The sequence below is a fragment of the Rhopalosiphum padi genome, chromosome 1 (assembly GCF_020882245.1).
Source record: "Rhopalosiphum padi isolate XX-2018 chromosome 1, ASM2088224v1, whole genome shotgun sequence".
NCBI lineage: Eukaryota > Metazoa > Arthropoda > Insecta > Hemiptera > Aphididae > Rhopalosiphum > Rhopalosiphum padi.
Window position 1 is genome coordinate 2,925,947 of NC_083597.1, and position 26,265 is coordinate 2,952,211.

The 26,265-nt window shown below is 26.5% G+C and overlaps 2 protein-coding genes across 4 annotated transcripts; one reads left to right on the forward strand and one right to left on the reverse strand.

Moving 5' to 3' along the window:
* The first annotated feature begins 100 nt into the window (after window positions 1–100).
* LOC132917413 (mediator of RNA polymerase II transcription subunit 12) lies at window positions 101–14,496 on the forward strand. 2 transcript variants are annotated; one of them, XM_060978142.1, is made up of 38 exons: window positions 101–701; window positions 771–1,070; window positions 1,304–1,466; window positions 1,531–1,706; window positions 1,768–2,039; window positions 2,096–2,195; window positions 2,263–2,414; window positions 3,306–3,400; window positions 3,478–3,686; window positions 3,754–4,021; window positions 4,081–4,221; window positions 4,289–4,404; window positions 4,605–4,703; window positions 4,784–4,936; window positions 5,010–5,163; window positions 5,229–5,375; window positions 5,470–5,570; window positions 6,138–6,267; window positions 6,391–6,684; window positions 6,750–6,932; window positions 7,002–7,127; window positions 7,235–7,309; window positions 7,390–7,506; window positions 7,589–7,901; window positions 7,959–8,121; window positions 8,184–8,279; window positions 8,351–8,505; window positions 9,092–9,189; window positions 9,315–9,622; window positions 9,690–9,883; window positions 9,946–10,075; window positions 10,131–10,526; window positions 10,785–11,033; window positions 11,586–11,959; window positions 12,029–12,129; window positions 12,190–12,254; window positions 13,967–14,074; window positions 14,168–14,496. In XM_060978142.1, the coding sequence occupies exons 1-38, from the start codon at window positions 615–617 to the stop codon at window positions 14,345–14,347; spliced, it is 6,588 nt and encodes a 2,195-aa protein (XP_060834125.1). In that variant the 5' UTR covers window positions 101–614; the 3' UTR covers window positions 14,348–14,496. The 2 variants fall into 2 exon arrangements, with proteins under 2 accessions (XP_060834125.1, XP_060834126.1); XM_060978143.1 differs by having other exon boundaries at window positions 102–701; window positions 10,809–11,033.
* A 2,000-nt stretch (window positions 14,497–16,496) lies between these two features.
* Window positions 16,497–24,949, reverse strand: LOC132917414 (putative pre-mRNA-splicing factor ATP-dependent RNA helicase PRP1). 2 transcript variants are annotated; one of them, XM_060978144.1, is made up of 14 exons: window positions 24,615–24,946; window positions 23,885–23,968; window positions 23,668–23,808; window positions 23,405–23,581; window positions 23,135–23,336; window positions 22,883–23,059; window positions 22,565–22,819; window positions 22,375–22,487; window positions 21,903–22,048; window positions 21,645–21,836; window positions 18,395–18,517; window positions 18,137–18,327; window positions 17,305–17,467; window positions 16,497–17,242 (listed from the first exon to the last, which is right to left on the reverse strand). In XM_060978144.1, the coding sequence occupies exons 1-14, from the start codon at window positions 24,665–24,667 to the stop codon at window positions 17,115–17,117; spliced, it is 2,145 nt and encodes a 714-aa protein (XP_060834127.1). In that variant the 5' UTR covers window positions 24,668–24,946; the 3' UTR covers window positions 16,497–17,114. The 2 variants fall into 2 exon arrangements, with proteins under 2 accessions (XP_060834127.1, XP_060834128.1); XM_060978145.1 differs by lacking the exons at window positions 16,497–17,242; window positions 17,305–17,467; window positions 18,137–18,327 and having other exon boundaries at window positions 18,498–18,603; window positions 24,615–24,949.
* Window positions 24,950–26,265: the final 1,316 nt, after the last annotated feature.

Here is a 26,265-nt window from a genome sequence, read left to right on the forward strand (position 1 = left end):
TATCGATCCCTCCTGGGCATCGAGCAATAGTTGGATCCACAGATATATATATTTATATATATATATATATCTGTGGTTGGATCTTTGGTTAGGTAACTTTACTATGTAACTATGTAAGTAATTTTACTCTATGGGTTAGATCGAAGTATTCCAAGTTACTGGTATACAAGTATCCTGATTACTACGCATGCCCACTGAAGTAGTTGTATCACAGTTAGTATAACCGTGGTTGTATCAGAGAATGTTCTGTGGTTGTATACAGTATTGTATATGATAATATTATTATGCTTTACAGTCTACACTTTGCTTTATCATAATAACAAAATACCGTAAACAATTATTGAACTACTGTCAACAATTTAGTTAATTAATTTTTTTTTCTTTACATTTTTATTTTCTTCTGTATATGTTTTGTATTTGAATTATTAAACCAGTAGACTGGTTAATGTATTATGTATTTTCGTTTTGATAATCTAATAGTAGATATTTAGTAACGAGCTAAGTTATTATGTAGGTTAATTATTGTTTCTCGATTTTTGTGATATTAAATTTAACAGTACCTAGCATTAGGTAGCATAGACAATGATGTGTTTATGACGTTATAAACATACATTATGGGTTTTTCATACGAGAAGCGTCCATTAAAGAGGCCTCGTCTTGGTCCACCCGATGTTTATCCACAAGAACCCAAACAAAAAGAGGTGATTTTTAATTATAATAAACAATAAAAACTATTTTAAATGATTAATGTATTTTAATTATAATGTTAGGATGAATTAACAACTATTAATGTGAAACATGGGTTCACAACATCACTTACTATATCAGATGAACATCAACATGGAACAGCTCGTAATTATAATATTACAGCATCTAAAATTGGTGCGTTCTTCAATGCAATTATTAATAAAAAAGAAGAACTTAATACCTTAGTGGATACCGGGCGTAAAAGGTTACAAATAAATCCAAAAGATAATTTTTGGCCTGCTACTGCCCGATCGAAGACTACTGTTGAAGCTTGGTTTAAAGATTTAGCTGGATTTAAACCATTAAATATACTTTCTAAGAAGGCAAGTATCTTAGCTATATTTAAATTATATAACTAAAGAAATTAGTCAGATTTATCTACAATTCATAATCTACAGCAAAACTATTTCCAGACATAGTATTTAATGAAAAATACCTACTTTAATTTAATTGCACCTATAATTAAATATTTGATTTTTATGATCATGTTTATAAACATTTAATTTTGTTTGGCGTATATTCAAAATAATATTATAAGAATTCAAAAACTTTGCAGGCTCCCAATTTTAACAAGAAAGAAGAAATATTTATGTTATTATGTGAATATAATGTCCCATTAATTCGTGCTACATGGTTTATAAAATTAAGTTCTGCGTATACGATTGCCGTGTCTGAAGCAAAAATAAAATCTAAACGTCAATTGCCCGATCCTACACTTGGTAAGTCATTTTTATTCAGCTATATGTCTAATCTTATTACAATAGCATATACTAATCAATTTAGAATGGACGAGTACTTTGTTAAAGTTTACTAAAGAACAACTAACTAAACTTCAAGATTATTATCAAAACACTAATTTGTCAATGAGTTCATCACATTACTTGTCAATGAGCGAAGAACAAAAAGTTTCACTTAAACAATGGAATTATTGTACAACTCTCATTAAATATATGTATCAGGTAAATTGTGTTCTTGTTTTATTTTTATGATATATTTTGATGAATATATTATTGTATTTAGGAAGGACTACTAGATCGGCAAGAGGTTCTTCAATGGATTTTAGATATGCTTGAACGTTATAAATCATCATCTAACAGTGAAGATGGTTTATTAAAAGTATTAAGTCCTTTAGCTTTACAGTATTGTTCAGAATTTTGTCAATCTGAACTTCTTAGCAGAAAATTAGTTTATTTTTGTTCTCGTAAATTAAATACAATATGCAATTCAGTAATCGACTTAAATCCGCCACAGAGCCCTACTTCAAAAGGAGCTTCAAATAATAGTGTTCCAAGGTATAATACTAAAGTGTATACAATTTATATAAAACTTTAATAAAACTATATTTTAGCAATACTTCTAATGCTACTAATGCTGCATCTACCTTGAATGATATGATGTCTTGTCCTCATCATAGAGATATTTTACTTCCTCTTAGCTGTATAATTCAAGTATGTAATGAAAAAACTTGAAATTTGTATTCTTCACAATAATTGTACAATAAACTTTTTTTTCTAGGTAATTTTATTAGAATGTCCTACTTCCCTTACATGGAATCATTCAGGCGGTGGCAAACTTCCATTTGTTCTAAATGGATCACCTTTAGATTCTCTTCCTTGTTCGCCAGTAGTCTTACCAATGCCTCAGAGAACAAATAATATTCTATTAAGGTAATTTAAAATATGTATTTGTTTTAATATAAATTTGTAATTATTCCTGTAAAAAACAAAATGTATAAACAATAATAAAACTAGTTTATTTGATTATTTATTATTTATTTCTTTTAAAAAGGTTGCTCTTTGTGACTGATTTTTTACTGATTTAAAGAATGTTTATTATAATTAGGGCTATGATTTCTATACAAATACATGTTTTTTTACTTAAGTCCAAGTTGATTGATTGTCAGTTATGTTTGGCTTATTCTTGATTAGATAGTACAATTTTTTTTTGCATATTTTGAACATAATGCATATAATTGCATGTATATACATTTTTGAGAATCTTGTTAATTTGAAATGGTATTTATTTTATGAACGTCTATAATTATTAGTTTATTTATCGTATTATTGTAAATATACTACTTATCTTAACTAAAATGGACTTAATACTAAAGAGGAATAAAGGAATCAAAACATTTCTAAAAATGTGTAACATTATAAATGGTGAATATAAAACAGAAGAAAAAGATGTTTTTATTACTTTAAATCCGGGACAAATCACGTTACTTAAATATGCTCCAACAACATTGTGTGATGTGGAAAAGAGTTTCAGCCAATATAAATCTTTGATTTAATCACCAGTCGTTCACATTTGAAAATTTAAAAACTTAATTTAATAGCATGTAATAATATTAATTATTAACTAACATTAAAAAAATAATTGTTTTTGCATATTTTACAATGTTTTACTGCATAGAAATCCTAGCCCTAAATTTATAATATATAGAATTTTAGACTTAGCATTATTAATATGAATTGCTTTTAGAACATATTAAACTTAATTTGTATTATTGGTTGCTACAATTTTGAGAAGTATTTCAAATATTTTTGTTTTATTTATAGAAAACAACTTAAACAAGCAGAAGAAATTGTTAAAATAAGAAGTCAAGCAGCAGAAGGTAGATGGTGTTTGGATAAATTTCATAAATCATCAATTGGTACATAAAATAAAATATACATTTATTATTTACAAATAATTATTTTTGACAAATATTTTTGTATTTTGGCTGTTTAGGAGCAAAAACAATAAAAATTTTAAATGTTTTGGATGCATTAGATCGTCACAGTTTTGAGCGAATTGATCAAAATAATTCTTTAGATACACTATATAATAAAATATTTTTACCACCAAATTCTAAAGACAATTCTAATCCACTTCTTGCTGTTGGGAATATTTCTATGCCTACAGAAAATGAAACTTTGAAAGACAATAGATCTGAATATGTAAATATAATATTAGTATTTGTTTTATATATTAAATTTATTGTACTAATTTTATTTTATTGATTAGAATGTTGAACAAGATCAAATTGTTGTGAAAGTTTTATGTGAATGGGCTCTAAGTAATTTAAGACGAGGTGAACATCGTGGTATGGCTGTGGCTAAATTACTAGATAAACGCCAAGCTGAAATCACTGGTCGTGAAAGTGATTCGTCTGTAGAAATTGTACCCGGAGGCCCTAGTGAAGATAAAGATTCTATTGTTTCAACACCAGCAACTCTACCACTTTTTCAACCACTTTTAATGCATTTTCTTGATCATGATGCACCAGTGCTTGGTATGAATTTAATTCATAAAATATAAAAGAATTTTACACTCATATAATGATTATTTTAGATAATACAAGTACAAGTCGTACAACTTTTACAAATTTAGTACATTTATTTACTGAACTTATACGAAATGATGTATTTTCACATGATGCATACATGTGTACATTAATATCAAGAGGGGATTTGCAATCAACTAATAATATCGGTAATTTTAAATTAATTGAATATAGTCAACAATTATAACATTTATTTAATAAATCATACTATCTTAGGAATATGTCAACCAGGAAGCAATAAGCCAGCAGATACACCTTCAGGTGCTGGACCATCTCAAGCACAAGTTCACATGGAAGATGACAATCTTTTTGATTTAAAACCAAATGTTCCAGTAAGTATGACTTAAACTTTAGGTAGTGAAATCTAATAAGTTGTTATAATATCTTAATCTTATATAACAATACTTATGTTTATTATAATTTTAGTTAAATTCATTCAATTATATGAAATATTAAAAAATATGTACCATGTATCAATTTGTTTGTTATTATTTTAAACAGTTCTAAATTTTAAATTAATTATAAATTTTAGGAGCATCATAGTCGGCATATGGATTATGATGATAGTAAAATAGATGATGATCTTGATAAATTACTTCAGCATATCAAAGAGGAACAACAGAATTCAATGGTATTGATTAATAATCATATACATTTTTATAATATATATAATCAACAAATAATACTTTTTCACTTTTAAAATTTTTTAAGGACGCACCTGATTCTCCAAAAGTTGAGCCATTTGCTGGTTCTTCAATTGGAGGATTGGAATCAAATGATCCATCAACAAACACTAATGACAATATGTATAAATGTCGACCATCTCGACATTTATTATATGCTACACATTTTCCTTTACCATTGGTAAATTTATCAAACACTAAAAATAAATAAATTTTTTTTTAATAATACATTCATTTGTTTATTAAATATCTAGGATGAAGAAACCACAAGTCATGATTGTAATCAAAGGCATGTATTATTGTATGGTTTTGGTAAAATGAGAGATGATGCTAGACACACTATTAAGCGTATTAGTAAAGATATTTGTAAATTATTTAGTAAGAAATTTAGTATTGATATAGCTGAAGGTAAATATTAAATACTATTTAAAAATTATTATATGTAATTTTAAATTGTGTAACTTCAATAATAGGTGGAAAAGTCAAGAAACATTCTAGAAATGAATTTAACTTTGAAGCAACTACAGCTCGTGTACAAAATTTATCATATTTTGATCAACATGTTGTAACTTGGCAATGTAGTCTCAATGTACTTGAAGCAATAAATGCATTTGCAACTGGTAATAATTATGTTTTTTTTTTTATAAATATATTAAAATTGGTATGTATATTAATTGTAATTCTAAAATATGTTTTTATTATTATTTAAAATAGGCAACTCAAATTATCTTCCAGTTCAAGAACATGTAGCATTTTTATTTGATCTTATGGAGTTAGCATTAAATGTCAATACACTTCTTGATGTCTGTATTCAGGTAAACATGACTACTTATTATATAATATACTTGGTTCATAAATCTATTGAAATATGAATATAATTAATTTTAGTAAACTTTTATGGTTACCTAGCATATTTAATACCTACATTAACACTTTCAACGCCACTCATGATTTCGTGGATTATATCGTGATGCCGTGTTGTTCATACCGGATGAGATGATTCCGATAACGCGAATCTAAAAATAACGAAAACCCACCCAATTATAGATTTAAATTTAGAGTTTATTGTCTATAGCCGGTGTACATATCAGAGTTTATTAAAATAAAATCGACAAAATTATGGCAGATACAAACATAAATGTTACTGACGTGTCACTGGCCCAATGGAATAAACTCTGTTGACGCGTATACGCGTCAGCGGTGTTAAAAGTGTTAATTTTGTACTTATATTTAAGAATTTTATTTGAAATTCAGAAGAATGGGCATAATATTAATGTATCAAAAATGTTCTAATATTTACTCTATATTTCAGAATAATATTTTCATGTTATATTTATTTATTGAAGTTAATCTAATTTAATACTTTTTAATTGAATTCATAGATATTAATGGATATACCAGACGTTGAGGCACAATTGGCTGCTAAAGGATCATCTTTAGTACGAATTTATACAACATCCTTAGTTCTATACATAGTTGGAGTATTGCGTAGATATCATTGTTGCCTTTTATGTGAGAATATAGTCTTATTATTATTATTATTTTTTATATATAATGAAGTAATGAAAAGCTATCAATTAAATACTGTGGTTTTAAATTAATTATATTATCATTTTGTTTATTATTTATTTTTAGTAAATCAAGAACAAGTAGTTGGTGCTTTTGAAAATCTATACCGCGTTGTCAAACATGTATCAAATCCTGCAGATTGCTTAAGTGTTGAACGTTGTGTTCTTTCTCATTTGTATGATTTATACATATCTGCTGCGCCTCTTTTAAAAGGTCGCCTGCCTGGAGCCGAACCATTTAATACTTTATACACAAAAATTCGACAAACACTCCATGCAAATCTTCAACCATCTACTATGACACATGGAAATTGGAATTCTAGTTACATGAATGATTTAATAATGACCTATAGAAGAGGATGTTAGTATTTTTTTCTTATATTATTAATATAAAAATAATGAATATATTATGGTCAATTTATTCAGGTAAAATTGATCCTGGTTGGCATAGACAATTAAACGAATCCCAAAGTAATCGATACAGTTTAGTATGTAATGTTGTAATAGCTGTTGCTACTGAAACTTCGGATATTGAACGTTTAAACGATTTAGCTATACTTAGTGCAGAATTAACAGCATCATGTAGTTCATTAGCATCTGAATGGCTAGGTAATATTAAATCATTAAACATTTTGATTAAATTCATTAACTATAATAAATATATTAACAATTTTTCAGGGGTATTGATGGCTTTGTGTTGTTCTTCTAATAATCCCATTATTTTTGGAGAAGTTTTATCACGGGTGGATATGAGCGATATCACTGTACACAATTCTTTAGCATTATTTACTTCTATTCTTGTTGGTAAGTATCATAAATTATGATCCTTACATTTTTATGATTTTTTGTATCTACAACAGAAGAACATAAGAAATTAATTAATCATTGAATATCAAATTATTTATTTTTAGCCCGCCATTGTTTTTCCTTGGAAGATTTTGTAGTACATGTAGCTTTACCATCTCTTTTGACAGTCAGTAATGAAGGTAAATATTTTAAAGTACCAGTACTTTTAAGATTTTTAAATAATAATATATTATTTATTAATTATTTTATACTTTTAAAGGTCATGGAGCTGCAGATACAGATCCAGAGGCAGAAGCATCGGCTAGACTCACATGTCATTTATTGTTACGTCTCTTTAAAACTACTGAAGTGCCTCAACCCAGTCTTTATTCAGTTGGTGTGTGAATTCACAATAAAAAACCAAGAATGAAAAATTGAAAATAAATAATATTTCAATATTTGTATAAAATATGTTTTAGGTACATCTCCAAACCCTATATCAAACTCAAATTCTAGCTGCAGCATTAAACAAAGTTGTGATAGACATTTGTTAGCTGCAGCTCATAATAATATAAGAGTTGGTCCTTTATTAGCTGTATTAAAAGCTATTATAGTAGTTGGGGATGCTACAGCACAACGTCCCAATCAATCAATAAAGAAATCACCTTCGAGCCAAGTTAGTACTCCTGGTGGTACAAGTAAGATGCCTAGTGAATTGTCAATTAGCCATATTCTAGGCACATCTGATATTCTTGGTGGTTCAGCTGATCATTTACTAATGGAATTAGGAGGGTATTATAATATAATCATAATATTATTACTTAATTCTAATTTAAAAAATGTTTTTAGCCTAGGAAATGCTGATACTCAAGCACCTGGCTTATCTGACTTGGCACAATTTGTATTAAGAGAAATATGTAGTCAAGAATGGGTATTAGAACGTTGTTTGCAAAATCCTGAAGAATTGTGTCATCAAGATATGCTTTTGGACAGTATGCTATCATCAAAACAGGTAAAATAATATTTTTGAAATTATTATTAACTTTTAAAATAATTTAATAACTTAATGATTAGGCTCAAAGACTTTTGCATATGATATGTTATCCAGAAACAGCAAGTGGATCTGATATTTCTTTAGATTCAAGAACAATAATTACTAACATTTTAGAGGTAATAATAATGTTTTCTTAATATAACGCTTAGTACTAATAATTAATTTTGATTATTGTTTGTATTTTTAGAATTCTGATCAATGGACTCTTAGAATGTCTTGGTTAGAAATGCAACTTATGTTTAAACAATTTTCACCAAATTCACCTGATTTAAATCAATGGCTGGATATAGTTGCTAAAGCAGCTATAGATATGTTCCAACACAACTTAAATACCCAAAACAAGTAACTAATATGTATTATTAATAATCAGATTAAACGTTTTAGATTTTTTGTTCAAAATATATAATTAACAATCTGCGTAATGTATAATAGTATAAATTATAATTAAATAGTGTTTGAAAATTAAGGTTAGATTTTAATTAGATATGAATATATGACCAAAATTATATAAGCTGACTTTATAGTTAATGGCTTTAAGATAGTTATTAACATTGAACTTAGTATAAAGTGGATGGTATTTAATTTGGGATTATAGTGACTAGTGACATAACAAAGAGTATTTGTTATTAATTTAAGACTTAATTGAAAAGGTCAAGTTAAGTTTTAATTTGGTATTTTAACTGAACCCCAACATTTGATACCTACTATATATTATTGTTGAAAAATATAGTTATTTTAATAATTTTGTTTTCTAATGAAATATTTGATCAAATAAATTACCTTAATTTCAAATGTATAGTCTAAAAAAAAATAATTTTTAAGGTATAATGTACTTGTATCTAATTAATTTTGTATACTATAAACGATTATAATTAATAACAACAAACAACTTATATATTACTTATGTTTATTTTTAAAATTGTTTTAGGAGTGAAAACATTAAAAAAACTCATTCAATGTGGTTATTAGCACCACTTATTTCAAAGTTGCCTAGTGCAGTTCAAGGAAGAGTGTTAAAAGTAGCTGGTAAATAATTATTTTAAATTTAAAAATTGATATACAATATTATACATTATATACACATATTTAAATTATATTATATATATTAATTTTCTTCTTAGAATCTAATTTTGCATTGTTATTGGTTTAAGGTCAAGTATTAGAGAGTGGAAATATGATTGGATTGGGTGGTTCCAATTCTGGTAATGTTACTCCAATTACTACCCATGGTGTAAGTGGAGGTGGCAGTAGTAGTCGAAGTAGTAATAAAGGCACTCCACCTCACCCTCGACCTTCTCAAAATACTAATTCTATACCCCCACCGCCAGCTATTTTGGCTTATCATCAGCCATTTTTGTCATTAGTACTCAGTTGCCTTAAAGGACAAGATGATCAACGCGAAAATTTACTTTCATCTGTACATAATCAGTTGTCTCAATATTTAGTATTATCAAAGGAGGTAAATAAATCAATACGTTTGATAAACACCTTAGACGAGGTTCTTTATATATTATTATTGTTAATAGGAACGTCTTGGAATTCAAGAAGGTTGTGCCAGCAATAAAGAAGTAGATGCCGCGCAAGACGCACTTGCATTGAGGTTTAGCTTAGTAGGAGGCATGTTTGATACAATTCAGCGAAGTACTGCTTTGACAACTGATTGGGCAGTTCTTTTTGTGCAGCTTGTGACATATTCAGTGATAGATTTAACTAATAACACGTAAGCTGTTTGTTAAAAAAAAAACCCATAGCTTAAAAATAATTTCTAATATTATATTGTAGGAAATTGTTTAACACGGTAATAGATATGTTGGCTACTTTAATACATTCAACTCTTGTAACTGATTCTCAAACTGAAAAAGGAGAAGAAAATCGAAAACACTATCAAAATTTAATAAAAAAATTAAAAAAAGTAAAATATTTTAGAAAATAAACATCAACATTATTCTTATCAATATTATTTTTAGGAAGTTGGAGAAAAACATTCTTTATCCATTTCACAAGTTAGACAACTTTTGCCTCTGGGCAAACAGCAATGTGAAATCATTACCTGTGAACAAATTGGCACTGACATCAAAGGGAATAAGATTTCTTCTGGTTTAGATTCTAATGATAAGCAAGGTTTGAAAGTATGTGATAAACAGCGTGTAAGTGCTTGGGATTTATTAGAAGGACATAAAAATCCAGCTCCATTATCATGGTCATGGTTTAGTGCTGTGCGCGTTGAACGTAAACCATTATGGTATGAAGAAAATCACAGGATGCTTAAATTCCATACACATTCATTAGTGAAGTCGGCATCATATTTCTTAGAACCTTTGCCTTTACCTCCTGAGGATTTAGAACCTCCTCAAGAAAAACCTGTAAGTACTAGATTTTTAATCTATTCTTATTTATTATTAATTAAACATTCTTTTTTTGATGTTTTTATCAAAATATTTTATACTTATGAATATGTTAATATTTTGATGATTAGTTTATGTTTTATTATTATAATTTATTATAATTTATTTATTTTTATATTTGATTTACGAAGTGTTTTAATTTCTATTATATGGGGCTTTTAAGTTAACATTTTTTCTGGGAAATTGAAAAGAACAGTACATTCATTTGTAAAGTAGTGTCCTTGTGTTTATTGTAATCAGATCAAAGGAGTTAGTTCTGGGATGAACATGGGTTCAGGGCCAGGACGTCCAGATACACCATCTTCAGTACCTGAGTCACCAGGTAGAGGTGTTAAACGTAATATGAAAACTCAAGGAGGACCCCCCAATCCTAGACGTAAGAAACAACAACAACCTCCACCTATGTCACCTATGACTCCTAATGCTCAAATGGGACCAGGTCCTCAAATGCATCCACAAATGCAGGTAGCTACATAACTAATATTTAATAATTATAAACATTTTTATATCGTACATAATACTACTCAGTAGAATATAGCACAATAGCAATATTAATTATTTATTTATAATAATACTTATACATAAATAATTATTTTATGAACAATTTTAACAACTTAATATAGTTTTTAGAAGAATATTATAATTATGCTGAGATTTCAATTAACTTTGAATCTTTTTTCTAATTTTAGCTATACTACTTTTTTCCTGTATATTTTCTATGTACAATAGATATTAAATTTTATAAATTTTGCATAAGTAATATTTTTGATGCAATAATTGTTTTATTAAAGTATAATTACATTTTTGATGAGACATTTTCTTAGTTTTTTTTAGGTCATCAAATTCACAGTCCTAATTATAATGTTTCCATTTAATACTAAGAAAATGTATATTTTAGTTTTGATTATCAATGATTATTATCATAGTTAATACTTATAAATAATAAATATATAATATAAATAATTAATAATTTGAAGTCCTATTTAAATCCTAGTTAATTTTATATATTTATAATAGAATTCACAAGGTCAGCATATGGGGTATAGTGGAGGTATGTTTCCCATGCAACCAGGTCCAGGTCCAGTTCCTAGTGCTGGTCCTGTTCCAGTTCCTGGACCAGCTCCTGGACCAACTCCAACTCAAAATCCTCAGTGGGGTAGTTATGGTCAGCAAGCACCACAAGGAGGTCCTAACTTTTATCCTCAACAAGTGCCTCCAACACCTGTCCCAGGTCCAGGATCAAGATTTGATCGTCCAGGAAATACTTCTAAACAAGCATTGAGTCATATGCTTCGTATGCGGTTACCCACTAACCAATACATGGGTCAAACAGGACAGCAACCAAATATGAATCCCAATTTCCAACCTATGCCTAGACAGCAATTTATAAGGTAAATTATTATTCAATTGATGATCGATAATAAAATTATTTTTATCTTATAATATACTTGTGTCATTAGAAGAGGACAAAATAATGTACCAATTCAGCCTCCTCAGCAAAATACTCCGCAAATGTATCCAACACAGCAACCAACACAAATGTATTCCAATATGCAACAAAGTAAGTCCATAAATAATTGCATTATAAAATTGAATTTTAAACATTGTACCTATTTATTAGGTATGAATCAAAACTATGGGGGTTATGTAGGACAACAACCTGGAATGAGACCTCCATATATGCAAGTAAGTACTTAAATTAAACATTAATATTTTTTATTTATCTATCATGGTTTCACCATTCACCAATTTATCTTTAAAATGTTTTTGGAACTGTATTGTTTAATATTATTTGTCCCCAATTAAAACAAGTAAAATACAAATTCATGGATAACATTACTCTTGTAGAATCTAAGGTAATCTGTAAAAAATACCAAGAAAAAAAGAACAGGGAATAAACCAAACAAAAAAAGAACAGGGAATAAAGAACAACCAATTTACCAAAGAAAAATGAACAAATTTACAATTTTTTTTATTCATTTTGACAAAAAATGTAGTACTTAATCAAATTAAATAATTACAAAATTCATTATACTGTTTAAAATATAAATTATTAAATTATACAACTAATATTATTACCCATTTTTGGCCACAAAATGTCCGTGTCATTAAATGTCCATACATCTATAGATTGGTTGTAGAAATTGGGATGGTTTTTTGAAAAAATATTAATGTCTTACTTTACTTGTCTTTACTAATGTTTTAGTATCATAATTACTTTATTTTCATCCAGAAATGCAAGAAGATTATGTATAGTATTTAATTAACTTTGTTGCTAAGTAGTCAGTTCGTATGAAATTCATTTTTATCAACTAGTGGACACAGTGGCAAAGCTAGGATTTTTTTCGGGGGAGGGCTGATCTTCATAAAATACAATTTAAGATTTTTGTAGCGATTTTCATAGACCATTAAAAATTAAAATAATTTTTAAATTTTCTTGATATTTCAAGGGGCTGCAGCCCCCTCAGCTCTTCCCCCTGGCTACGCCACTTACAAGGACAATTTATTTGATTTTTGGTAGACATTTTAGCTTAAATCATTTTTTAAATGTTAATATTTAATAATTCAAGTATAATGTCCAAGCATATAAAAATAAGGTATAATAAACATAATTATTTTACTTCTCCATTACACTCTTAAACTCCTTCATAGATTTAAGAAATTTATATTTTAGAATAAATAGATATTATAAATTTTAATATGAACACTATATTCACATTAATCGCATTACATAAATTATCAACTTAATGGTATTCACTAAAACTATGTAGAACCAATTCTGAAATTATGATTATGAAAAGGTTTTCTTGCTATATTTAAAAACATGTATAAAACTCAATTATGAATTACTTTTAAGTGGGTTAGAGAGGATGGTAAGGTCCTTTTTATTGTCTTATAAATACCATTTGATATTATTAAAATATCAAACTAATCTGAAAATCTGAAATACAATGTTTTTAATAAATACTTAATACATAATACAATATTTATTATATGAATGTATAATGTGTTTTAATCACTTTTTTTTTTAATAATTCATATCTACCTATTACTATTTTATCCATTCAAATAGAATCATACACCCATATAGATTACAAATAAAATAATTTAATCTAATTTTTAGCTTACATTATTCATAAGTTTGTTCTTTTTTCCTTAATTTTTTTTTTCTTAAATTTAATACAATTTATTGATATTTATGAAGATTATGTAATCTTAATCAGAATAGAGTATAGTATTTAAAAAGGAAAAAAAAACTTGAAAAGATTACTTTTGACAAGAATATAAAAGATTCTAAATGTTTATTTTACATACATTTTTTCGAGTAACATTTTAATTATTTTTTAAATTGTTATTTAAAATAAATATTATTTTCTATCAATGATCAAAACTAATAGAATCAAAACGTGCCAATGAATCCAATGAGTGGCCCACAGAATCCAGCACCACCATATACTCGTCCAACTGGTCCGAATCAACAAGGACCACATTCTCAATACCATCAGGTAAATATTATGAATAAATAAAAATTTGTCTAGTTCATCCAATTAACTTTGTAAGTAAAATTATGTAAAAATATTATTTTTTTTTTATTTTAGCAATTTAGTCAACAACGTATTCGACATATAATGGCTATGCAACAACAGCAGCAACAACAACAACAGCAACAGCAACAACAGCAACAACAACAACAACAACATCACATGCAAAGACAGATGCAAAATCCTCAACAACCACAACAAGGACATCCGTATGGTTTACAACCACCACCTTATTAATTTGTATTATATGTAAAAAAAAAAAATCGTGAATTTTATTTAAACAAGCATTGTAATGTTTAATTTAACTTATATAATTTGTTTTCAATATTTAGTGTAGTGTTATGAATTACTTTTTGTAGAAATGAATATTCATAATGTCTAATTTACATTGCGTTTTGTTTTTACATTTATGTGTTTTGATATAAAGAACACAAAACAGGATCAGTCTCAACTCAAAGGGAGTATATATTTTTTTAATCTAATTATCCATGTAAAATAAAAATAAATGGGGTGAATGACCCATGCTTAGGTAGGTGATAAATTAATATATCCATGATAAAAAAAATAATTATTGGCTATTGATTAAATTTAGTAGGTATAGAAATCAATAGGCCCGTATTCAGTTCATGGCAATAGGGTGTGTGGCGCAAATTTCAATACTATAATAGTTATATAATAATTTTTCATGTAATATTTGAAAAATATTTATTTAATTTAACAAATTACTATAGTAGTCTTGTTCTATTTTTATTGTACAAGAATTATTTATGTTAAGGCTGTTGGAGCAGAAAATTTGAAATATTTACAATTCATTATGCATTGAATATTTTGTAATATTGTAATATTCTCGTAAAATAGGTAGGTAAGGTATGCGTGTATTTGTAGCATAATTATACATTTATACCTATACAAAATGCACGTGGCTTGTCAAATACATATTATATTCCCATTTTTTTGTGGGAGGGAAGGGTGCAAACGCAGTGGTTTGCCAGAAGCGCCCTCAACCTCATTACGGCCCTAGAAATCAACAACACAATTGTAGATAACTATACTGCTAAACAGAGTATAGTTACAGGCGTTACACCTTTAAAAGTAAACACTGATAAATTAAATGAAACATTAAAATGTCACAATAGAATACTAAAATACAATTTTATTTGACTTCAGGGCTTTAATATTTAAATCATGGATGCAATCTTAGACCATATTACAACAGTATCGTTTAAAACTGACTTAATTTTTAATGATAAAATTCAAGGTCGGGTAATAAATGCGATATTATAATACATGAATATCACTTATTACCACAATATTACACAAAATTATTACAATATTTTAATATGCAGCATCAATAATACAACATAAAGTTGCCAATGCCTTATACTAAATCAGTACAAATTATATGAGTTCCAGCAGTAGAACTGTTTCACTATTCAGTGGCACCTAAATCCATGTTAAGGTCGGGCTAGGCCCGACTTCTGTTTTGAAGAATGTGGCGGTAAGCCACATAATATTAATCATAACATTCATAACTTTGTTGTGAGTAAACGTATATTTTTATACCCCACCCCACCAATTGAATATTTTTTCTTTTTACGTCAATCAGTATTTTAAGACCGCAGTTTTGAAATTGCCCAACCGGCGACCACATTTTAAAAACTTTGGCGCCACTGTCGCTATCCGTGCCCACATAAATTATACACCATTAATTAATAATTATTATTATAGAAATCATGTTTTTATTAGAACAAATTTGGATTACAACTGTGCCCCACCGTTTTATATAAATTCTTAATTAAAGTAAAAATATTTTTGTTAATTATTGCTCTACTTTTTATAGTACTTTCAGTCTATGAAGTATTAGGTTTTAAATGGAGCAATAAATGTATTGATTTTAGTATTTTAAGATTATGTTGATTTTTTTTTTATAACTAATATAGTTTCATTTAATACAATATTTATCGAGTATAGGCAATATATTGTAATTATTTTTAAATAAAAATTAAATTATACACAATTCATTCCATAATTTTTTAAATATTATGACATGCTACCAATTCTAAATTACCATGTTATGATAACTCATTACACCTTATCTCCTTTGGAAGAGATAAATATTTTTTATAGTTTTAATTTGAATTTGGAATTTACATTGAATATTCATATATTATTTAGGTAAGTTATGCGATTTAAGTAAATTGTGAATACAGGACTAAACGAACATTAATTATAACCAGCATACCCAGTATGTACTTTAAATACATTGTATACGTACAAGGTACATAAAGGTATCTCTACAAACTATTCTCTTAAATAATTTTAATTTCAAAAATTCAGTATCAAAAATGTCCAAAGCGCCCTAGAACATTTTATAAAAACATGAATATAATATGCATGAATATATTATGTATAAACAGGTATTATACAAATAAATATAAATATGTCATTATTAAATTTAAGTAGGTTTACTAGTATTTCATATTTTACAAATAAATGTTAAGTAAAATTATTGATTAATACTATTGATACAGTAATTTTATTATTATGAAAATCTAATACAGTAATTACTATTATGCAGTGTAAATAAAAAATGTTTTTAAAATTTTAATTTCAGTGATAAAAGAAATTGAATTTTTCTAGTCTACTTAAAAGTTTATAATTACAAATTATAATTTATAACATTTATAAAAATATGTAGTTTATAAGGCAGTTAACTATTTATACATAAATTCAATTAACTTTTATTTACAAAGTATTTTTCATTATTATTATTATCATAATTAAATGATACTTGTACTGAAAATAAATCATTTTTATTAAATACAATCAGAAAATAGTTGTTCTATAAAGTACAAATCAAAGCGTTCCATTCATAAAATAAATCGATGACAGTATTATTAAATTTAAATTACAGCAATCATATTGGAATAGAAAAAACATTACACAATTCATATCATAATTTTTCCCAGTAATGGACATAATAAGGAAATGAATGAATACAATATTAATAACCTTCTTGCCATTGTTTGGTATCTAGCTTTGCCTGAATGATTTCCAATTGTCTTTTAGCTTCACATTGTGGGAAATTTTGTAGATCATAATATTGTGGAGCATATTTGAGTAACCATTCCGCTAAATAAAAACAATAAACAATTCTTATACTCGCAAAAATGTTAATTTTATCAAAGACTTACGTTTTACTTCACTAACAGTCCTAATGTAATTTTTGGTGGTTAATACAAACTCATTGTAAATTACCCATTCAGGTTTATGACCTAACACTGTTGAGGGATGCAATTGGACGGTCTGATTGTCTTTTATTGTTAAATAATGTCCAGTCCGCTCTAAGTGGGCAACCTTAAAAAGTAAGATAGGTAATTATAAAAGCATTTATATATCATACAACAATATAAAGTAACCAAATTAGTTATTAATTATTAGTTAAACAAGGACTTGACTTAAAAAAAACTAGTCTAGTTCATCTGTTTTATTGGAAAAATAAATTTAATAACTATAAATATCTCAAAAGCCAATATTTATATTTTTTTTTCTATATCTATTAAATAACTAATGGGTTAGCTGTGCATCATCATAATAAAGTTAACTCCTCTAAAGCTAAAAAAAATTCTTAAAAATTTAAAAATTTAAATAAACAACTTTTACATAATTATGCAATTATATCTATAGGAGACACTAACATATGCTAATAGTATTATCCTAATACTAACACTAAATTATAGAACATTTAAAAATACAGTACATGACACTAACTATAGCAACATTCAGCATAAGCAAACAATGTTGATTGACACCATTTGATGTCATCCGCAGTAAATTTGATAAATTAACAAGTTAATAATAGAACTCTGTAATCTTATTTTCAATTTAATCTATTTTTACATTCAAAATTACTTGGGTACTTAAAATAATTATAGTAATATATAAATTGACTAATTTTCAAAAACAATAGTAGTCCAACTATATTAATTTTTGATCACCTTGTGAAAAATAATTAAAACATCATACCTGCATAAAAAATCCAGTAGTTAGAGATTTACGGATATTTAAATAATAATCCTTTGAAGTAAACTCTGTTGATGTTCGTTTTAAATTAAAACGATCCATGATACGTGATAACTGTTGACGGACGTTGTCAGCAGACTTTAATGATCGATAATTAATAAAATTATCATAGCACCACTGAGGATCTTCATTATCTAATATAAAATCATAAAATATGAATATATTGCATATCATGTCATATAAATTTTCATTCTAACTTACTTTGTTTAAATGCGTGATAGATATTGAGTAAGGTAAGATGATCCCCATCGATGTGGGCAAACCTCATTTTTGAGTCGTCGGATGCTTTCTTTGCTTCAGAAGGTCGAACAAAACATTGTGGGACTAAACAAGACAATCAGGGGAGGCAGGCCAGACGGGTACGCCCGGATAAGGCCATTGTGCCTCATTTAATAACCAGCAACATACACCTATGTAACTAACCTTATGTTAAAACCCTACCATTACACTTTGGCATTATGTTTTATTTATATTTTTTTTTTTGAAAAATAAATTTAAAAAATTGATTAGATAAATATGGAATACATAAAATATTAAGTTATTTTGTTTAAGTCGAAAAATATATTACGCATGAATAAAAATATTTGCAAATAAGTTTTACCAAAAATTCTAATTTTATTGAAAATATTAAATATATAAAAATATTTTAAATGTGCTAAATATAAAACAAATACCTAAGGAATATTATTTAATGTTTAATAAATCTCAGATATTATAAGGAAAATTAAAAGTGAAAACGTTAAGATCAAATTTAATAACCAGGGCCTTTAAGCATTTGTTTTGTTTTTTGCTTGACTTAAATCTAGTAGAATGGTATAGAAATTTTTGCCGTAAACTATAATTTTAAGTTTATGTGCTTTTTTCAGTTTGGTTTTGTTTAAAATATTTTCTACTTTAAAGATGATTCACAAAAATGATAATACTAATAAATTTGTTTTTACCATTTTAGAAAACATAATGCTCTGTGTCTTTTTAAGGATTTTTCTTTAAGTCTTAGATTATACCAATTAGATTCATATAGACAATAATTAATTAATTTGAAAAATAAATAATTTTATAAATCTATATTATTCAACATAGATAAAAATTAAAATCATTTATTTAATCTTTATGAGACACTAGTCTAATGTGAAATATACTGTATGCTATACAAATTATTTTGAAACTATTCATGGTGATGATTGAATATAATATAAATTAATAAGTCCAGATGGTCATATTAATCTTACAGTTAACCACCAAAATAATTTTATCAGTCCTATTACAATAACTCATATTCAACATACCGAAAATGTATATACAGTATAAAATAAGACATAATATTTTGAGATTAGTAATAATGATATATCACAATATAAGCAGTTACAAAACCAATAATATTGTTCAGTTTCTGATAATAACATACTTAATAACTTCTTAGAAGATATGCGGTAAAAATATATTATAAGGACATTATAACTATCTATTTAACCTTAACTATATTTTGTACCTATTTTACAAATTACATCATGTTTTTATCATGGTATTAATTAATATTTAACCCGTCGTTAGTCGTGCTATGGTCAAAATGACCACACTTTTTTTATATTTTTAATAAAATCTTAAATTTTATATTTCAATCATTGATACTCATAATTAATTTCCTTATATATTGATTAAACTAAGATAAGAGTAAGATATCATAAAACTAGTACATTACTTGTTTTTAAATTAGGTACCCATTTTACGTATAAGGAAGTAACTTTCAGCTTAATTTTTTTTTATAAATAAAATTATAAGTTATTTAAGTTGTATGAAAATTGATTTGTTTTGATAAAATTATTAAAATTGAATGAAACAATGTTTTTTTATAATTCTATAATTGAAAAATTTTAACGCGGTCTAATAGACTGCTGTGCGACTAACGACGTAATGTAAACTAGCGCGGCTAAGGCCAGATTAACAATAGACCAAACATAAGACCGGTACCCATTAGACTGATTAATAATATCAAAAATGATATTAAATGATAATGAGTAATAAGTAGGGTCTGGATTTATATGTTTTTACATATTGTTACTGAGTATATGGAATCTTATGAAAGTAAAAACTGTACAGAAAAATTTTTTTTTACATACTTGAGAATATTTAGCATGTTTAGTATAATTTAAGAAAATAAATGCCAATTTCTTATTATTTCAATAAAAAAGTACCAAGAAAAATGGTTTGAATCATTTACAGCAAACGGATTTAATAATTAGTATAATTTTTTTGTATCATTATGAAAAAAAAACACGCAATGATAGTACTACAAAATAACCAGAAGACTCATTTTTCTAGTATTACAAGAGTTTTTATGGAGGATAGATTCACTATGCCTGTTGGTGTATCAGTATCCATATTGATAATATAAATATCATACATAATTTTATTTATTAATAATAATCTTTAAGTAGTAAAATATTAATTTTTTTTTTCGAAGTGAACCTTTTGGTTGACCTGAGATTTTATTTTTTTTGCATATATTTTAAATATAAAATATAAAATATACTATATAGATGACATTGTATAAGAAAAAATAAAACTTTAAAAATCATTTTATCGATATAACCCAGAAAAATCATTAAGAACATTAGAAAATCATAAAGAAAGTTGTATTGCATTTGCAAACTAACAAATGACGTGTAAAAAAAATAATAATACTCTATTGATAATTAACATGTTTTCTGTCTTTACAGGTAACATATTTATATAATCTTGTTTCTTCAAAAAATAAAGTCAAATTTTTAAAAGTTTTAAGAAATATTACTTATACGTAATATGCATGAAAAATGAATATTTTTATTGTAAAGCTGATAAAGTTAAATTTTGTATAGTTCTGAGACTGACTATAATCTATGCCCTATGGTACATTAAAAAAATAAAAATTACTTTTAATGGCATTCTGTGTATCATAAAATAATATTAAATAATACTAATTGGCAATACTTGTATTGATAGGTGTCTAATAAATTTTTAAATATTAGAAATGATTAAATGAAAGATATCCAAAATATTAGGAATAATATTTAGTCACAATAGTAAATTTCTTTTAAAATGTTGTAACCGTCAACAATATATAGCACAAATATACAAAATGAGATAAGTAAGAAAATCTATGCATTTTTTTAAATGTCAATGTACAATGTGCTAATCTTACAGAATAATGAAAATATAAGATACACAGACAGAATTTGACAAAGTCCATTCATAAATATTATACATCAATACAAATAAATAATAATCACTTTAAAGTAGTTTAAACACTCCAAAATTTTAAACTTAAAATCAATCATTGTCTAATGAAACTATTTTGTAAATGTAAGACCATTTAAATTATAAGTAATAGTGATATTTTTTCCCTAAATATAAAAGTAGCAGAAAACTAGAAAAGCATTAAAGCTGTTATTTTTTAATAATAAAATTAACTAACCTGACAACATGGCTGTTATTGAAAGAATTTCATTAGAGCAACTAAGTGAACATGAAGCAATTAACATCTTTGCTAATTGTGGATCTAGAGGAAACTCAGCCATAATATTGCCCAAATCTGTAAGGTTACCATCATCGTCCAAAGCAGATAAATAGTTAAGTAACTCTAAAGCTCTCATTAAAGTTTCTGGTGCTATAATATTCAAATTAGTGATTTAAGTTATGAAATTCAATAAATTATTAAATGGTTAATATTTACCTGGGGGATCCATAAAATCAAAATGTACTAAATCATCAATACCCAATTTCTTTAGTTGTAACACTACTGAACCTAAATTTGAACGTAATATTTCAGGATATGTGTTTTCTTGCATTTCATTTTTGTATGCTTTCTCTGTATATAACCTGTCATGATGAAAATAATAAGTTAAAATATTTTTTATATAATTAAATAAAATGCAAGTTAGGTACCAACCATTTGCAGTTATAAAATAAGTAGTTAATTGATATTATACTTAAGTAAAATAAACAACATTCTCAATCTATTATCATTTGAAAATATTGTTAAATTTGTCAAATATATTTACTACACATAATATCACGTGTTATTATTATTATTATTTTCGTATGGCAATATCACGTGTTAATTTGATATGTAATATATTAAATTTGTGATGGTAATTTATATGAGATATGTGATAACTAATATTTAATGAAATATATCTATTTACCTGAAACACTTTCCTGCTCTTGTACGACCCGCACGACCAGCTCTTTGTTGAGCAGAAGCTTTACTAATAGGAGATACAAGCAATGACTCGACACGAATACGAGGATTATATACCTATTTAAAAATGGATTTTATTATGACTATATTGTCTATATATATATATATTATATATTTCACTTTTTAAATATTACCTTTTGTTTGGCAAATCCGGGATCTATGACAAATACAACTCCATCAATAGTTAAAGATGTTTCAGCAATGTTTGTGGAAACTACTACTTTACGTCCTATAGCTCCATTAGCTTTATTTGGCGGAGCAGCCTCAAAAATTCTTTGTTGTAAATTTGGTGGCAGGGTAGAATATAATGGAATACATTTTAATTCACCAACATCTGGTCCTAAATTGTCAATTTCTTTTTTTATTCTTTTACAAGCTTCTTCGATTTCCTAAAATAAAGAGATCCATATAATAATATAAATATATTATAACTTAGAAAAATTAAATATTACTTCTTGTCCTGTTAAAAAAAGTAAAATATCTCCAGCAACTTCTTCACACATATGAATTTGAATAACTGTACGAATTGCTGCTTCTAAATAATCTCGTTCTGGTTCTGGAGTATAAAATATTTCTACAGGGAATGTGCGACCAGGGACATTCATAAGTGGAGCATTATCAAAATATTGCTAAAATACAATAAGTTTTAATAATTAAACCAAACTGGAGATATAAGCAAATAAGAATATAATAAATTAATTTACTTGAAATTTGCCAGCATCTAACGTAGCAGACATGATAACTAATTTAAGATCTTTTCTTTGTTTAATAACTTCTTTAAGAACACCCATTAAAATATCTGTAGCTAGAGTTCTCTCGTGAGCTTCATCTAGAAGAATAACTTGATATGTTTCTAACATAGGATCAGACATGCCTTCACGGAGCAACATACCATCTGTCATGTATCTGTACAAATATTTACATGTGTACAATATTATGAGGAATTATTGAATAAAATGATTAAATTGTATTACTTTAAAAGTGTTCTAGACGAAGAACAATCTTCAAATCGTATGCTGTAACCAACTTCAGAACCAAGGCAAACATCCATTTCTTCAGAAACTCGCTGTGCTACAGACATAGCAGCTACTCTACGAGGTTGAGTACATGCAACGCCTTTACGACCAAAAACCGAAGAATATTCTACACACCTGATATATAAAATATTGATTGGATTAATAATAGATGGATATGCTTAAATAAAATACAAAATTAATGATCCACAGAATTTATTTACCATTGTGGTATTTGAGTAGTTTTTCCTGAACCAGTTTCACCAACTAGCACAATACATTGATTATTTTTTAAAAGGCTCATAAACTCTTCCTTATACTCAAATACAGGTAATTGTATTCGTTTTTTATGAAGTTCAAAATACCTAAATATTCAAAGTAAAATGATAATTTTAAATATAATACATAATGTTCAAATTAAAAATGTCCTAGTTAACTTACTTAGGAGTAAATGGTAAGTTAGTGTAAGGATTTGTTTGTAATTGAGTTGAAGAAGTAGGCTTCATGTACACTTGTCCTTCAGCTCTGAAAAAAATTATAATTAATAAAGTATTTAAATAAATATTATGTACATATTTTTATATTATTATTTAATACATGGTAAACAGCTTAATTTAATATTTTCCCAATTCTATAACAATAATAATATAATAAAAACAGTTATTTAGAGATTGATAGAGAATACAAATATAGTACCTAACTGATTTAATATTAGGAATAACAATTTAAAAGAGATAATATTGACTAATTCATGATAATTTATAATGTTTGGGTTTTTAATGTAACACTACTTTGGATTAGAATATAATTCTAGGCAAAACCGCATCTAGATTATAAATAAATTGTTGTAATTGTTGTGCAGAAATATAAATTATTCAATATACACAAAAATACATACTATTAGTACAGAAAAATTATAAAACACCCAACAACAATGAAGAAGTATACTTTAAAAATTTTAAGGCCAAATAATACTATTATTGACTAGCATCTCAATAAGATAATACAGCTAGTGAAACGTCAATACCAAAATTAGTTTAGATAAATACGAGAGCCGTGGTTTGAAATTGTCCACACTACAGTAATGTACTAATGTACCGTGAAAAAATAACTTCTTTAATAAACCATTAAGAAAAATATATATTATAACTTAGAATATTATTAAGCTTACTTTTTGTTTTTAGTGATATACGGATCAATTATATCAAGGCGTCGTTTAGACATGATGATGGCGTTCGTGTAGTGTAATATTTGGGCACGTGATATTGAAATAAATGAAACTTGTAGAACGCAAGCTCATGCACGTCTACCTGATAGAATGTCTAGAAATCGTGTCGTCCGAGTCAAAATAATTCATTTATGTACGTAAACGAACAAATGACAACGAAACCCAGAACTCAGAAGACAGTAACATGTGAGCACTACAAAAATAGTTGAAAGATCGGTAAAATCACTAAAATCACTAAAATCTTCACCGCTAAACACAATATCGCAACAACACTAACGAGTTAAGAGATAATGGAATTCTACGGGCGGTGAAGTGGTGGTAGTTGGCAACAATGTGGCATGTAAACAACGCGCGAACGTCACAGGAACGGGAATCGGTCACACTGTTTTAAAAACGATTCTAGACACCTTAGCTAGACACGGACCCACAGATTTATATATATATATACGTCCTTAATCCGTAATTCTTGATAATATTAGATTATTTTTATCAATTATTGAAAATTATAAAATTGGCTTGGTAAGGCGGCAATTACGGTAACTCGAAAATTCAAAATAGGTTAATATTGTAAATTATAGATATCTAGGTTAAAGTACTTAAAATTTGATGAGTAAACTGCGAGCTTTGATTTAAAATTATAGCCTACAGGTATGCCTAATGAGTTATTTAAATAGGGGATCCAAATTATTTAAATATAAATTTAACAATAATTATAACATAATGCTATTATATATATATACAGGACTCACCACAATTATAAGGTTAATATTTAATAGTCTATAATTACTTTTTGAAAATAACTATCCATATGCATTTTTTTTTTGTGTGAATGAATTAAAATATGTTTTTGTTTTATTGCCCATGCCCCATTGACCATTGTTGATTGTTTTAAAAACTATATTTTGTATATATAATTTACTTATACAGTTATATAATATATAGCTGAACGTATAAGTAGTAAATATGTTCGATTATTATTATTAAAGTATCTATTTAATTAAAAAAATAATAAATAAATACTCATAATATGATGTAATACCACAATCAATGGTAATACTTACAAAACAATTATTGATACGTTAATTATTTAATAATATTTAATAATTAAAACCGTTTTTTAATGAATAATGCATTGCGTCATTCAAAATAAACGATAATAAAAAAAGTATTTTTTTAATTTCAGTCATATTTTTTTGTTTTTTTAAATTTTTATTAGTTATTACGCTATCGAATTAACTATTACTGTTTGACAATTAAATATACTGTATAGTATACACATAGACATATTAAATAAAAATGTTTTTTATATATGTCTACTATGAGTACCTATACGCTATACTTACTTTTACGGACAATATTACAGAAAACTCAAAGACAAACATACAAGATAGCAAGTATAAAATAATAGATAATAGATTATTTGCACAATAACAAAGTAGGTATATTAATTCATAACATGATACATACATAATAATATGAATATTAATAGAATAAATTAATGAAATATAAGAATAATTAATTAGTAATATAAAAATAGCTAAGGAGATAAGCTTTTATGTAAAGGTAAAACTAAGGCACTATAAAGGTACTACAT